The sequence below is a fragment of the Penicillium subrubescens genome (assembly GCF_028828155.1).
Source record: "Penicillium subrubescens strain IBT 31985 chromosome Unknown utg000010l_segment0_segment0, whole genome shotgun sequence".
Lineage (NCBI taxonomy): Eukaryota > Fungi > Ascomycota > Eurotiomycetes > Eurotiales > Aspergillaceae > Penicillium > Penicillium subrubescens.
In genome coordinates, this window is record NW_026643160.1 from 2,421,809 (window position 1) to 2,435,941 (window position 14,133).

The 14,133-nt window shown below is 49.6% G+C and overlaps 7 protein-coding genes across 7 annotated transcripts; 4 read left to right on the forward strand and 3 right to left on the reverse strand.

Moving 5' to 3' along the window:
* Window positions 1-186: 186 nt before the first annotated feature.
* sdh2 (succinate dehydrogenase iron-sulfur protein subunit SDH2) lies at window positions 187-1,177 on the forward strand (the record flags this gene model as incomplete). The annotated part of the gene is made up of 3 exons (XM_057157975.1): window positions 187-547; window positions 634-785; window positions 857-1,177. 3 exons carry the CDS (start codon window positions 187-189, stop codon window positions 1,175-1,177), a joined length of 834 nt encoding a protein of 277 aa, XP_057003825.1.
* Window positions 1,178-2,352: 1,175 nt separating this feature from the next.
* N7473_012037 (cytochrome P450) lies at window positions 2,353-4,159 on the forward strand (the record flags this gene model as incomplete). Its single annotated transcript, XM_057157976.1, has 5 exons — window positions 2,353-2,563; window positions 2,650-3,518; window positions 3,582-3,692; window positions 3,761-3,927; window positions 3,985-4,159. The coding sequence occupies 5 exons, from the start codon at window positions 2,353-2,355 to the stop codon at window positions 4,157-4,159; spliced, it is 1,533 nt and encodes a 510-aa protein (XP_057003826.1).
* A 666-nt stretch (window positions 4,160-4,825) lies between these two features.
* On the forward strand, window positions 4,826-5,861 carry N7473_012038 (sterol desaturase family protein; the record flags this gene model as incomplete). The annotated part of the gene is made up of 3 exons (XM_057157977.1): window positions 4,826-5,046; window positions 5,105-5,610; window positions 5,662-5,861. 3 exons carry the CDS (start codon window positions 4,826-4,828, stop codon window positions 5,859-5,861), a joined length of 927 nt encoding a protein of 308 aa, XP_057003827.1.
* A 72-nt stretch (window positions 5,862-5,933) lies between these two features.
* On the reverse strand, window positions 5,934-7,999 carry N7473_012039 (Zn(II)2Cys6 transcription factor; the record flags this gene model as incomplete). Its single annotated transcript, XM_057157978.1, is given in 5 exon segments — window positions 5,934-6,210; window positions 6,330-6,578; window positions 6,632-7,744; window positions 7,762-7,855; window positions 7,930-7,999. 5 exon segments carry the CDS (start codon window positions 7,997-7,999, stop codon window positions 5,934-5,936), a joined length of 1,803 nt encoding a protein of 600 aa, XP_057003828.1.
* Window positions 8,000-9,905: 1,906 nt separating this feature from the next.
* Window positions 9,906-10,877, forward strand: N7473_012040 (uncharacterized protein; the record flags this gene model as incomplete). Its single annotated transcript, XM_057157979.1, has 1 exon — window positions 9,906-10,877. The coding sequence occupies one exon, from the start codon at window positions 9,906-9,908 to the stop codon at window positions 10,875-10,877; it is 972 nt and encodes a 323-aa protein (XP_057003829.1).
* Window positions 10,878-11,120: 243 nt separating this feature from the next.
* Window positions 11,121-11,984, reverse strand: N7473_012041 (class II fructose-bisphosphate aldolase; the record flags this gene model as incomplete). The annotated part of the gene is made up of 1 exon (XM_057157980.1): window positions 11,121-11,984. The coding sequence occupies one exon, from the start codon at window positions 11,982-11,984 to the stop codon at window positions 11,121-11,123; it is 864 nt and encodes a 287-aa protein (XP_057003830.1).
* Window positions 11,985-12,534: 550 nt separating this feature from the next.
* Window positions 12,535-13,952, reverse strand: N7473_012042 (uncharacterized protein; the record flags this gene model as incomplete). The annotated part of the gene is made up of 3 exons (XM_057157981.1): window positions 12,535-13,086; window positions 13,145-13,638; window positions 13,697-13,952. 3 exons carry the CDS (start codon window positions 13,950-13,952, stop codon window positions 12,535-12,537), a joined length of 1,302 nt encoding a protein of 433 aa, XP_057003831.1.
* Window positions 13,953-14,133: the final 181 nt, after the last annotated feature.

Here is a 14,133-nt window from a genome sequence, read left to right on the forward strand (position 1 = left end):
CATTTTGTCGCCATCGTCAGTTCTTCCTAACGGTGAATTCCAGGCCTGACTCCCGGCTCCGTCTCCTTGTGACCCTCTCACCTCCTCTCACGTCGCGATCGTCCGGCGTGCTTTGATATCCTCTGCTTCGACAAGTTCCCCCCCGGGCGGATCTTGCATTTTCAACCTCTTCTCTATTCGCCCGCCATGGCCTCCCTCCGCACCACCGCCCGCCTCTTCGCTGCGTCGCGGCCGCTGTTCCGGCCCGCCAGCTTCGCTCGCTCCTATGCGACCGTTGAGGCCAAGTCGGTCGACCCTGTTCCCTCCGACAACCCCAACATGAAGACCTTCAAGGTCTACCGCTGGAACCCGGACACCCCGACCGAGAAGCCCACCATGCAGAGCTACCAGCTCGACCTCAACAAGACCGGTCCCATGATGTTGGATGCCCTCATCCGTATCAAGAACGAGCTCGACCCGACCCTGACCTTCCGCCGTTCCTGCCGTGAGGGTATCTGCGGTTCTTGCGCCATGAACATCGACGGTGTCAACACCCTGGCCTGCTTGTGTATGTGCCTCGATTTCCCCACAGACCGGTCAATTCAAGGTCAATTGGATCTTCAATGCGCGCAGATTGACTGACGCCCCATCTAGGCCGTATTCCTACCGACACCGCCAAGGAGTCTCGCATCTACCCTCTGCCTCACACCTACGTCGTCAAGGATCTCGTCCCCGATTTGACCCTCTTCTACAAGCAATACAAGTCGATCAAGCCCTACCTCCAGCGTGATACCCCTACTGCCGATGTGAGTGACCTCTCCGGACGACCCGCAACTTCATAGTTTATCGCAGGAACTAATTGATTTTACTCTGATAGGGTCTCGAGAACCGCCAAAGTCCCGCGGACCGCAAGAAGCTCGATGGTCTCTACGAGTGCATTCTGTGCGCCTGCTGCTCGACCTCCTGCCCCTCATACTGGTGGAACAGCGAGGAGTACCTTGGTCCTGCTATCCTCCTCCAGTCTTACCGCTGGCTGGTCGACTCACGTGACGAGAAGACCGCCGAGCGCAAGGCCGCTCTCGACAACAGCATGAGCGTGTACCGTTGCCACACTATCCTGAACTGCACACGGACCTGCCCCAAGGGTCTGAACCCTGGTCGTGCTATTGCTGAGACCAAGAAGATCCTGGCCGCTTAGATCTGGATATAAAAACGGAGTTGGAGATCCTCATTTTTTCCTTTCTGTCACTATGTCTTTGCCAGCCTCTTTTCATCTGTTATCTTGTTTACTACCTTAACCATTTTTTCTCTCTCTTGATCTGTTCCCGGATGTCTCAATAGGTGTATATTGTGGAAATTTGATTCTTACATGAATGCATTCGTGATCCGTTAGACTGATATCGGCCTGTGGAGAAACTTGGTCGTCGGAACGTCTTATTCGGCTATATGAGATCTCGCTCTTACCGGTTCTCTGTCGTACAGCACAACCACCATGACAAACCCCACCAATTCACGCATTTCGATCTGATTAGATGTGACGGTCTTTATATTGCGTTTCATCTAACCTACTTTCGTCCAAGATTGTTGGAGGGCATACCCCAGGCTTCGATTCCCCGGTTATTTGTTTTTACCCCTAAGGCTTGGCACTTGAGGCTGACATGAGCACGTGATCGATGGCGGACCGATCACCCGTCCACCAGTTGATCGAATGCCGAGGCCAGAATGGGTTAAAGGTCGTCGATCGGGCATCGATCAAGCAACGGCCTCCCGGCGTTCGTTGCTTTTTCTTTGGAAATTGGTCACCATGCATAGGTTGGTGACTGACTCTGGCACCCCCACTTAGATGATTTGTTATAACCAACAGCGCCTCGTTGACTGGAATAATTAGTCACAAGTTCCAACGGGTGAGGATCTCGCCATGCACGTTTGACTGTGCCTGCTTTTTAGGCTATCACACGCTCTCGAGTCCGAGATCAAACGGGACGGAACGCGATCCTTGTAAAGACCAACAGCATTTGCGAAGGGCTATTTGCTATACCAGGGCGCTTCTTACGAACGCTGTCCTTATTGAGGACTAGTATAGGGGTTCATGGGCTCGTGCGGCTGTAGTATCGTGGTATTATAGAATGGTTTCTTTGATATCAGGAGGGATCCGCAGCCCCCAGATGCAAAATCACGAAGGCATGTAACCAGTCACAGTCAATGACTCCATATAGTCCAATTAGGTCGAGTCCGGTCTACCCCCTGTGGGTTTGCTTGAACGATGGGCTTGTACCCCTCTTCTGTTCTTTGTTCTCCTTTATCGTCATTGTCTCTTTGTTAGTGATACAGGTCTCAAGTCTTGCCTCGATTATTGAAAGGCGTAGATTCAGCATGATGAATGACTCTATCCTTGTCTCTGTCCTCGGACTGATATCCCTGGTTGTAGGATTACTCACAGCCAGTTATCGACTGTATGCCCATCCGCTAGCTGGATTTCCTGGTCCTAAGTTTGCAGCCGTTACATTCCTCTATGAATTCTACTACGACGTTGTCAAGGGTGGCATGTACATCTGGGAGATAGAGCGTATGCATGAGAAATATGGTACGTCTGCCAGTTCGTCAGATCAAACCGAAATTAAATGGAGTTGGTTCGATTGACTCGGGACGCCTAACATGCATCATATCCAGGTCCTATCGTCCGCATCAATCCTCGCGAGCTACACGTCAAAGATCCATCCTACTACGACGTCATTCATGCCGGGGCCTCTCGTAAACGAGCCAAAGATCCCAAGTACGCCGTGGCTTTCGGGGCACCAAACTCTCTCGTCGGAACCATAAACCATGATCATCACCGTCTTCGTCGCAGCTACTTGAGCAATTACTTCTCAAAGCGATCCATTACTAGTTTGACACCATACATCCACCAGAAAGTGGATCAATTAATCAACCGATTCGAAAATGCCTACCATCAATCAACAGTTCTTCACTTACAACTGGATTTTGCGGCCCTTACCGCGGACGTTATTACACATTATTGCTACGGCTGGAGTTATGGCTACCTAGATGATCCCAGAAGTGCACAGAGCAATGATCTCGTCGACGCAGTCGCAGGGTTAATGACGATGTTCCATATTAACCGCTTCTTCCCTTTCCTATTCACAGTCTTCCTGGCCGCACCACAAGGAATCGTGCGCTGGATACAACCACAAATGGCGAGCCTGTTTGAGGTCAAGGCTAGACTGCGCCAGCAAGCCGAAGATACCCTCAAGAAGAAAAAGGATCAAGATCTTGACTCATATGCAAGCGATACTATCTTTGACGCCCTGGTGAGTCCTAGTGTGCCTCCTCAGGAGAAGACGTTGGATCGCTTGGAAGATGAGTCTGCGTTGCTACTCGGGGCAGGCACGGAGACTACTGCGAGGGCTATTGCGGTGTCCATGTTTCATCTCATGAATAATAAAGAGATGAGTCTGAAATTGCGCGAGGAATTGAAGACTGTGCTCAAGAATCCTCAGTCTAAAGCTTCATGGACCGATCTTGAAAAGCTGCCGTATCTGGTAAGGTCTTCAATGGGCTTCCTTATTTCTAGTTGATGTAAAAATGCTGACTCCCAGCTGCAGACCGGTGCAGTCAACGAAGGTCTCCGCCTAAGTCATGGTATGACCTCTCGTCTAGCTCGGATATCACCTACCGAGCCTATGGTCTATCAGGACTGGCTCATTCCACCTGGAGTAAGCATATAGCTCTCTCGAATACGCTCAACCCCAGGATTAAATATCGATGTGCTAATTAATCGCAGACTCCCGTCAGCCAGTCAAACTATTTCGTACATATGGATAGAGAACTTTTTCCCGAACCAGAAAAGTTCGACCCAGACCGATGGGTTCGTGCTGCGGAGAAAGGCGAGCATCTTGGCCGATTTATTGTCGCATTCACCAAGGGTAGTAGGCAATGTTTGGGAATTAAGTAAGTCACATATTATCGTTCCTCGTACTGCCTTTATAGTTACTAATGATTATTCAGTCTCGCCTATTCAGAAATCTATATGACATTGGCTCATATAGTTCGGCGATTTGACTTTGCACCTTTCGAAACTACTGCTGAAGACCTGGCCGTCTATCGCGAACAGGGCGTTGGTTTACCTAAATCCGGGTATTTTGGCGTGAAAGCCATAGTCACCAATATTATGCAGGACTAGAATTTGATGTCATAATAGCTTGTTTTCTTCAATAATGGACCTGGGAGATATTTGAAATTGCCGAGATTGGGCAGATTTGACCGTTGTGGATATTCTGTGTGGCGATGTCTGATACATACTGCAGTACCAATGTTACAAGATCATCAGAATTTTCTTAATGGGTTAGCAGTGAGATCACTCTATTTTACTGAACATTAGGCAACATGTCATACCATCGACTCTAGGTTTCTAGGTGATCGTACAAGGGAAAAGTCGACTGGCTATGGAGACAACCGCTCCGTCCAAGGGAAGGCGACGAAAGACCACCGTAAACCAATCTATGTAACGGAAATCGGCTAGAACACGTCCTTATCTGGGCCGTTCACTTGATTTCCTGAACAATTGTTTCCAGGACATGTACCGAAACCTGATGTGGTCTGAGGTAGGTATTCGCCGTGTAGGTATAACCCGGCCGGGTAGGGATTGCCCGTGTGGGCTTTCACCTACCCATAAGGGGTGGGTGGGTATTTCCCGAGCACGTCTCATTCTCCTATGGAGGATCCATGTAGGTATAACCCATGTAGGGATTTCCCGCCTGTCGGTCTTAGTGCAGATATAAGATGAAACCGTCAGTCGAGCTTCTCGAGCTGGTCTAAAGTGTTGAATCATACTCCCTCAATCCAAATCATGGACATCCTTCTTGATGTTCTCGACACGTTCGTTTTTGATCGACTCTATGCATCGATATTGCCTGATACCAATACAGGCTCTGAAGCCATTAATTCGAGCCTCTTGAACCAACATGTCAAGGTCTATCTCCCCTTGGATCCATCTAGTTGGGCAGAAGCCAGTCTATTGAAGCGAGACAATATGGCGAGACAAACCTTGTCCCTATTTTTGATGATCTGGTAAGTTGCAACCTGGAGTTGAAAATTTGACCTGTCTAACAATAAATATTCCTATTAGGTTCTTCGGCCTAGCCATGTACCTCATCGGTAGCTTCATCATGTACCACACAGTATATGACAAGCGCCTCCTAAAACACCCACGATACCTCCCAAACCAAATCCAGCAAGAGATCAACCAAGGCCTCTCTGCGATGCCCGTCATGGCTATCCTCACAGCACCTCTTTTCCTTGCAGAGGTGCGCGGGTGGTCCAAACTCTACAATTTCGCAAGCGAGGCACCATTTCCAGGATATAACTGGCTGCAATACCCCCTCTTTATCTGCTTCACCGACAGCGGAATCTATTGGATTCACCGTGGCTTGCATCACCCTCTTGTTTATCGCTGGCTACATAAGCCACACCACAAATGGGTCGTTCCGACACCTTTCGCGAGCTATGCATTTCACCCTCTGGACGGTTGGTCACAAAGTCTGCCATACCACATCTTCCCCTTCCTCTTTCCGCTGCAGAAGGTTGCATACCTGGGATTGTTCGTCTTTGTCACAGTTTGGACTGTTCTGATCCGTAAGTGGCTGTCATTATCGATCTTATGAGAATTGCTCTAACATAGACAAGATGACGCCGAGTACCTTTCCACCTCCGAGATTATCAATGGTGCAGCATGCCACACTATGCATCACCTTTACTTCAACTATAATTATGGCCAATATATCACAATCTGGGATCGACTGGCGGGTACATACCGCAAGCCTGAGGAAGACGCCTTCATAAGGGATCAAAATTATACCGGGAAGATCATTGATAAGGAGGATTGAGGATGCGACCAATAGTTTGTCAGGGTTTTGATTTGTATATATTTTACTAGCATGTATTATTAATTCATAACTTCATGAAGCGCTCCGATAGCACCATTGAATGAACTCATTCAAGTTTCCTAGTTCATCAGTCGCAGCGTTGTCGAGATATGCGAAGCTCTTTTCATCCTTGCTGGCCACTTCTAGCGTAGCATTCAAGAGCCACCAAAGTTCTTCGGCATGTTTAGGGTAGCCAAGATGCAATAGCTGTTCTTTTCCCAAAGATCCCACGACCACATCCCACATCCGTTTCCAATTATCGGCAGCCCGACTAATTGTTTCAAGCGATAGGTACTTGAGTAGGCCCGACCTGGCCTGAAATGCGAGGGAATTTATAGCTAAGAAATCAATGTTAGTAATTGTTGCCCTCCGGAAAATTTGCGTTGCTTGCCGTAAATGAGAATAAGAAGATGCTCGGGATATAATGACGAGCTCCAGGGCGTTGGACCAGCGTTTCTGGGAGTTTCAAGTAACTGCTCCACCACCTCGCTCAAAGGAGGAAGAGGAGTCTCTTCTGAATTGGCTGTGGCAATTTTACCGAAGGACGAGGCATCCTCGGCTTCCCATAGCTCAGCGCTCCAGGCAAAATGACAGTGCATCTCAAAAACCGATAGTGCTGGATGGTTTTTGAAGCAAACGGTGAGAAATCCGTCCGCAAGGAAGACCCAACATGCAATTCTTGAGAGGAGTTAGCGATGACATTCTGCGTAGGAGCAAGCATTGAGCCTTACCTAATACACATCTCCTCTGCCACCAGCATTCTCCATGTCCAGTCATCACAGACCTTGGGAGCTGTGCTGCGCTTCAATTTAAGAATCCCGAGGGACCTTATTGTAGATACCAAACAAGGATGTCTGATAATACGGATGCGATGTCTGGTTTGTATGTCATCTCGTCCAAATTGGAGCATTTCCATTATGAGGGCGCCTTGTATCAACTGCACGGTAGGCATCACATGCGTGGGATCCTCCGGAGAGGCTGCATTCGAGAGGTTCGCGATTTGACGGAAGATATACTCCTCTGCCACGTCGAATATCCACGGCGAAAAATTCGTACCGTCCAAAGGAAGACTATACGCTGCACCGGCTAACGAGATAGCCAAGAGCAGTGAACTGGAAACGTTGCCCGGGTCGAATGTTGGGAAATGAACGATCGGCAAATGCCAGTGCAGAGATTGAAAAAAGGCTGATATGAAAGCTGAAATATTAAAAACGCTCAACATCGCAGTCAATTCCATGATGTCGAGTGGTTGCTGGATATCTTCGGGCCCATTGATCATTGATTTTGATGTTTCAACCAGCTCAGTCATTAGTTGAGTAAGTTGATTTGACAGTTTCGAGGGAAAGAGAACTTCAGATGGGTATTCAGAGAGAAGATAGTCCGTGGATGAGGCAAGCTGAGTGGAGAATTCAGACATATGAAAATTCCCAGAAAACGCCGCCATCGGGTCTGCGGGTACGAGAGCGTCTTCAAGATGAGAATATAAATTTTCAAGATTTCTGCGAATGGAGCATTTTGCAGTCTCCCCTATCGCAAGCCTGTCTTTGTGGACCGATGGGCTGGCAAAGTGTCGAAGAAATGAGAATGGAGCCCCACCGTTTGGAACCCTCCGCGAAGTATTGATCAATGGTGAAGGCGACAGTGAAGAGGAGACAAGAGCAGAACAAGTAGTATCGGCAGATGCCTCAAAACTGCATTGTCTCTCTAAAGACTGGCAACGAAAGCACGGCGATCCTCGATCGCAAGCTGCTTTTGCTGAGAAACATGCTTGACAGGACAGTCGCTTCCGGCCAGGTCGAGCTGCAGGAGGCAGCGGCTGATTGTTCTTTTTGGCGCATATCTTGCTATGTCTTCGAGTTACCTCCCTTTTTTGAAGTCAGCGAAAATCACATTCTCAGGTAGGGCAGAACAAGGTGACGTACGGTTTCTGAAACGATTTATTGCAAAATGGGCAGCTGGAAGTCAGCTGGGAGTTATCTATCACTTGGTCAATTTAGAGCTCCAACATTGCCATATTCGGATCCTTTACGTGTTGTCTCATGGCGCAATAGATGCGTCTTTCTTTGATAGGCTTTATCACACTGCGAGCACTGGAACATGATGTCTATAGACCGGCTACGCGACAGTTGACTGTGAAATCCCCTAGGATTTGGTCACGTAAGCCATCAGTCGAGCTCGGGAGTGTCGGGTCCGGCTTTGCCGACCGAGTCCGAATGCCCGCGTCTTAGGCACGCCGCCAATGGAAACATAATTTCGGCTACTTTCCTTCTTAAAAAAGCATTATCTTCCGTCGGGGCTAAAAGAATATCGCTGAAATTATCAAATAGAATCTGATGCGTCTTGTTGCGGGTATGGACTGCGTAGGCTACGGCAATTATCAGGATTCGCGTGTTTATTTCGACACGAAGCGTACACCTACAGAAGAATATATATCTTGGCCACGGCTACTTGCAGTACTAACCGTCGCCGGGAAGACATCACCGCTGCTTAATGCCAACCCACCAATCGTGTTGACTAGAAACCAATCTTAGGCACTAATGGACATAGATTTCTAAAGTTCAATTTCTCTTTGTATCTAGTTTGATCGAAATCAAGGCCTATCAATCAACCACTATACTTATTTTACTTCTGCAAGAGCTCCCCACCTATACCAGGGAAACGTAGATAATCATGGTGCTAACTTGATAAATTGGGAGAATTGAATCTTATTGTTGTGCAGATTTGAGGTTTCAAAATAAACATTCATGATTTCCCTTGGTTCTACAGTCAAAATCGCCTAGGCCGTCTACAAGAGCCTCTCTTAACCAAGCAGTGGAAGAGGCACTTCCTTAGACCCGATTATCAACAAACTGGCTATGCCCTCATGGATCTGTTGCGATGAAAGAAGGTTCAAGGTGGCTGAAAAGCGCATACTGCCAAGCCTGTCTTGATAAAGACCAAGGGATGCTTAAACAGGTGCCTCAATGCTTAAGATGATCCATTGCACCCATTTAGATGGGCTAAGTCAAGGGTACTGCTGCGCCGTTACATCTGCATCGGACGGGATAGGAATGTGCATGTGTTCCAATGGGCCAAAGCACGGAAAATAAGGAGGCAGGAGGAGACCAAGGATCGCTAACAATGGTCGGCGAAAGTACTTGTGGACTCGTTGAAGGCGGACTCCCGGTTTGATGGATGAGGAGGCGGGTACTGCAAGGGGTTACCCAGGTTGCCAGCAGAATGAGCCCTATCGTGCCTGAATATCCCTATCTAGAACATTTACCATTGTAAAGGAGTCCTTTGTGGATGAAACACACATACTAGTAAGCCATTGTGAAATTTTCGTTAAGGTACGTTAGAAAGCCTGAGTTAAGTGTCGCTTGGAGCTCGCTATATACAGCGACCAGTCTGAACAGTCCAGGGCCATAAAATATTTGACGTAATGAGCCTCAGGAGAAAAATAAGCGGTCGGTGCTGTAAATAGGTGCCAATTACATGAATTATGCGTCCTCTTTGGTCCCCAGCCTCTTTCCAATCATTTAGATAGTCCACCTATATCATGCTCGCCCTCAGAACCCCCAAACTCGTCTCTCAGAAATGTGGGCGTTTGGTGAGAGGAGACAGCTCAATGTTTATAGCAAGCTCCAACCACTAATGAGCCTTGACAGGTAACTCCAAGGCTGATCATTCCACAGATACCACTGCTGATTCGTGGACATGCCGCTGAATTCCAACCACGTCCCTAATTCTCCATACCAAGAGGACTTACCCGCCCCGTATGCTATGCTGCCCTCGTCATCCATTAGAGCCGACGATGATCTTTATCAATGCGCTGGTGTCCGGCATGGAGGTCACAGACGACAAAAATTCACAACAAACCGACGATCAACAATCTCACCATTCTCGCCAATCTCAACATAAAAGCCTACACGCCCTTTACTCCTGGCTGCAAATCCTCTTTCCGACCCTCTACGCTCCTTAGTATTCCCTAATCAGAGGCTATTACACTCCTTCAAGCCTTTCAATATGCACACTTCCTACGTTTCTCTGGCGGTCTTCGCCATGGGCGCCGCTGCTGTCCCAAACATGCCGAAGCCAGACGGCAATCCTTTCGGTGGCAGCACCTTCCCTTTCATGCCCTCCGGAAGCTCCGCTGTGGAGGATGATGATGGCATGTCCAACCCAGTGCCTGCTTATATGGCTGCCATGGAGGCCGTTGAGGAGGCCCAGGGCGGTGCATACAACAACCCTACGCCCATTCAGCAGGCAGCTCCATCGTCGATGCCATTCCAACCGCAGACGCCTGTCGCTCAAATTGCCCCCGAGCCGGTTGCTCAGCCTGTTGAGGAAGCACCACAGCCAGCTCCTATGCCGGAGAAGGCCCAGCCTGTTCAGCCTATGCCTGTCACTCCCAAGCCGGCGAGCGATGACGACCAGGCATTTGATGCACCCATGATGCAGCCCTCGGCGCCTGCTCTGGAGAACCCTATTCCTGAAATCCCCGATTATGCTGTCCCCTCGTCAATGTCATCGGTCGTTGCGCATGTCAAGCCCAGCCCGGCATTCTCTGCTGTGTACGAGTACTCGTCGTCAATGTCTATCATGGTCTCCGTGCCAGCCTCTTCTTCCATGGCTCCTATGATCATCCAGGCTACACCTGCACCTGAATCTATGCCGATGCAGATGGCCCCAGTCACCATCGTCCCCATGCCTGTGTCATCTGTTGTGCAGACCCCAATCGCCAAGCCCTCTAGCTTCACAACCCGTCCCATCGTGACATCGACCTCCCTCACTGCGCCGAAGCCCGCGGCTCACTCCGCCAACATTCACGAGATGCACCTTGCTTCCATGTCTGCCAGCTCTAGCGTTGTGCACGCTACTCCATCTAGCTCGGCTACCCCATCGCCCAGCGCAAATGCTGTGAACGATGCCAGTAGCATGCTCAGCAAGCTTCCCATTGTGGGTGGTCTTCTCTCGGGCCTTGCTGGAATGTTCTAATGTGATGCGACTTTTAATTCATCTCGTTTGCAACTTTTTGTTTTGAACATATCCATCAAGGGATAAGGACGGCTTACTTTTCTGGAGGGGTTTTTTGATATCCAAGAAAATTTTAATCGAAAAGGCGTTTGAGTTGGAGTTGGAACCGGGTTAGCACGCTTCTATTCCTTAAACATAACCAGATTGAATAGTCTGAATACAATTCTATTTCAAAAGATAACTCGCTCCTCATGCTCCGATCTCTCAAGGGTATCTTCCAGTAGCGCCCAGCATATCCATGCATCTCTCAACCGCCTTTTGCATTTCATTCGTGGCCTCTTCAAGCAGAGTTGTCAAGGGAACCTTGCCGGCCTTTTCTTGTTGCACCTTGATGTACTCATTGTTCAAGACCTTGTTGATGTTGATCTTGGAAACACCACAGTCGATGCACTTTTGGAAGATCTCCTTGGTGAAGGGATCCGCACCGTGCAGTACCAGGCGCACCTGCTTGCCCACAGCATTGTAGATGGACTGGAGTCGTTCGTACTCCAGCTGGATACCGCGAGGCCCATACTCGCCATGGACGTTACCGAAAGCCGGAGCCAACCAGTCAATGCCAGTGTCTACAAATTCCTGAGCCTCATCAGGCGTTGTCAAGACACCCTCCAGATCCACTGTATCGGCAATTCCATCTTCCCCGCCCTCGATGCGCCCGGGCTCCGCTTCCGTCGCGATACCCCGCGCATGGCAATACTCGACCAACTCACGAGTCAATGAAAGGTTCTCGGCTTTCTCGTAGTGCGACATGTCCACCATGATACTGTCAAATCCACCCAGATCGGCCGCCCGGCGAATGATATCGGGGGTTTGAGCATGATCCATGTGAACGGTGATAGGGACCGATGCGTTGCGGGCCGCCTCTGCGGCGGCGTGCACCAGGATACCGTCGGCATAGTGCACAGCCCATGGGAAGAGGAGGATCATTGCTGGTGAGCGCTTGGCTTCTGCGGCTCGGACTGTTGCCAGGATGCCCTCCACGTTGTAGCAGCACATTGCGGGCACGCCATAGTGGTTCTCAGCGGCATGGTCGAGGATGCGCAGGGCGCGGTTTTCGGTCGTGAGAGGCATTGCAGCTTGAAGAGGTGGAATGGAGGAGGAGAGTGGGGGAGAAGGGTTGAATTAGGGGTAATAATCTATCGCAAGGCTCAGCTGGAATTCCCCCACTCTGTTATATACGAGAATCATCGTTCTGTCAGACTGTTGCGAAACCTCGCATATTGTCCGAGCCCTCGGAGAAGACCCGAGATGGGCGCTCTACGTCAACTTGACCGCGGCCTGAATTACCCCCACCCCCACGATTCAGGGTCCCAAACAGCCGAAGGGAGAGATCGGCCGAGAGTGTTCTGGTCAGTGCTGGTGCAGCATGAGGCGGAGTGTGGTCCTGTGTCGGAAAGTGGTCAAATATCGCTAGACGGTGGTTTTAACGAAAGTTACGATTTAAAGATGTAGCAGTTGGCAACGAAGACATTGGGGGGCAATGTGAGCGCTAGATCAAAAATGCTCAATAAGCTACATTCCTAGTTTTTGCCATTATTCATTGCATTCACAATTGGTAGAATAGCAAATAGATTTTGAAAATTATGAAAAATGATTATAAACAGATTATGGGATATCTAGACTAAATTCCAAACACCTTGATCACACTGGTGCTTCCCTCAGCACCAAGTCCTGCCCTCTTAGCCATGAGCAAAACACTCATGGCCGCATTGCCCAAGTTCAATGGGCAGTGCAGGTCTCGTGCCTTCTGTACAGCCTTCTCCAGACGGTTAATAACATCATTGACTGTCTCGGAGTTCTGTCCAATGCGGCCCTCGATCATCTCCAGACCCTTGGTCATGAACTGCTTGCTAGAGCCTGCAGCATCACTGACAAGGGTGAAGAACTGCTTGAGATCAACTTCGAGGTACTTGGCGAAAGAAATAGCTTCCGCTGCAGCCACAAGGTTGGTCAATTGCATAACATCAAGCACGAGCTGGAGAGCTTCGGCATTTTCCTCGGTAGATTTGGTATTCGAAACCTTCAGGACTGGCTCTGAGTAATATTGGCGAACCATAGACGAGTCATCAACGGGTCCGTAGCCCTGGAGCAAAGCAGAAAGATACACTTGCTCAGCCGTGGAGCAAAGGGGTGTAGGGAACTGGTTCTGACGGGCGGAGGTAGTGATAATTCCCTAAAAAACTGGTGTTAGTAACGAGTTTTCAAGACAAAGCCGCCAGTTCAAAACTTACCACATCCTTGAGAATGATTGTCAGGGCACTAGCACCGGGGTGCCAATCCTCCTCCAGCATGCGCTGCAGACGATTCTCATGCATCCACGTCCATGAGTCAGACGACTTAATAGCATCTGCAGTTTTTGTGGCATCCAAGCCCAACTGAGCAGCAAATCCCATAGCCTCGCTAGCACCGAGAATGTGAATACCCGCCAGCACCTGATGAACCATCTTCATATTGCTTCCGGCACCGATTCCTCCAGGGACGAGATACAGCTTGTTCGCATCGGACATGGCCTGGAGCAGGAATTTACCCTTCTCTAGAGCAGCGTCTGACGCACCAGCCATAATCGACAAAGTGCCATCAGCAGCACGCTTAGCTCCGCCAGAGACAGGAGCATCGATGAACTGAATGTCGCCACGGCCAAGCGATTGCAGCTCGGCCGCGACGGACTGAGCATAGGACGCAGGGACGGTTGAGCAGAGAAGAAGGGTCGCGTTCTGAGGGAGAGCTATAGGGGAAGTTAGTATTTTGTCCCATTTTCTCATTCAGCGCTCGTTAATACACACCAGAAACAATGCCATCCTCGCCAAAGAGAACAGACTGCACCTGGGGTGCTGAAGCGACCATGCAGACATAGTACTCCTTCCCATCAGCAGATTCTTTCAGTGATGAGGCAGGGATTCCTCCAGCTGCCTTGAAGCGCTCCACTGAAGCGGGGAAAACATCGAAGCCGTGAACGGGGTATCCCTCCTTCACAAGATGGGTGGCCATGCCGAAGCCCATGGCTCCAAGGCCGACAAATCCAACAGCAGGCATAGACATGATGTGAAATCGATAATTGAAATTGTGAATGAATATTCAGGAAAGAGCGACAAATCTACAAGAAAAGACAGGAAATACCATTGAGCGTGGGGGTTATGAGGGGCTTTTCTGGGGAAGCCTCCGCGTGGGATGTTCGGCGGAAGTCCGATTGTCTGAGCGTGGAGTGCCCGCCCGGACCGAG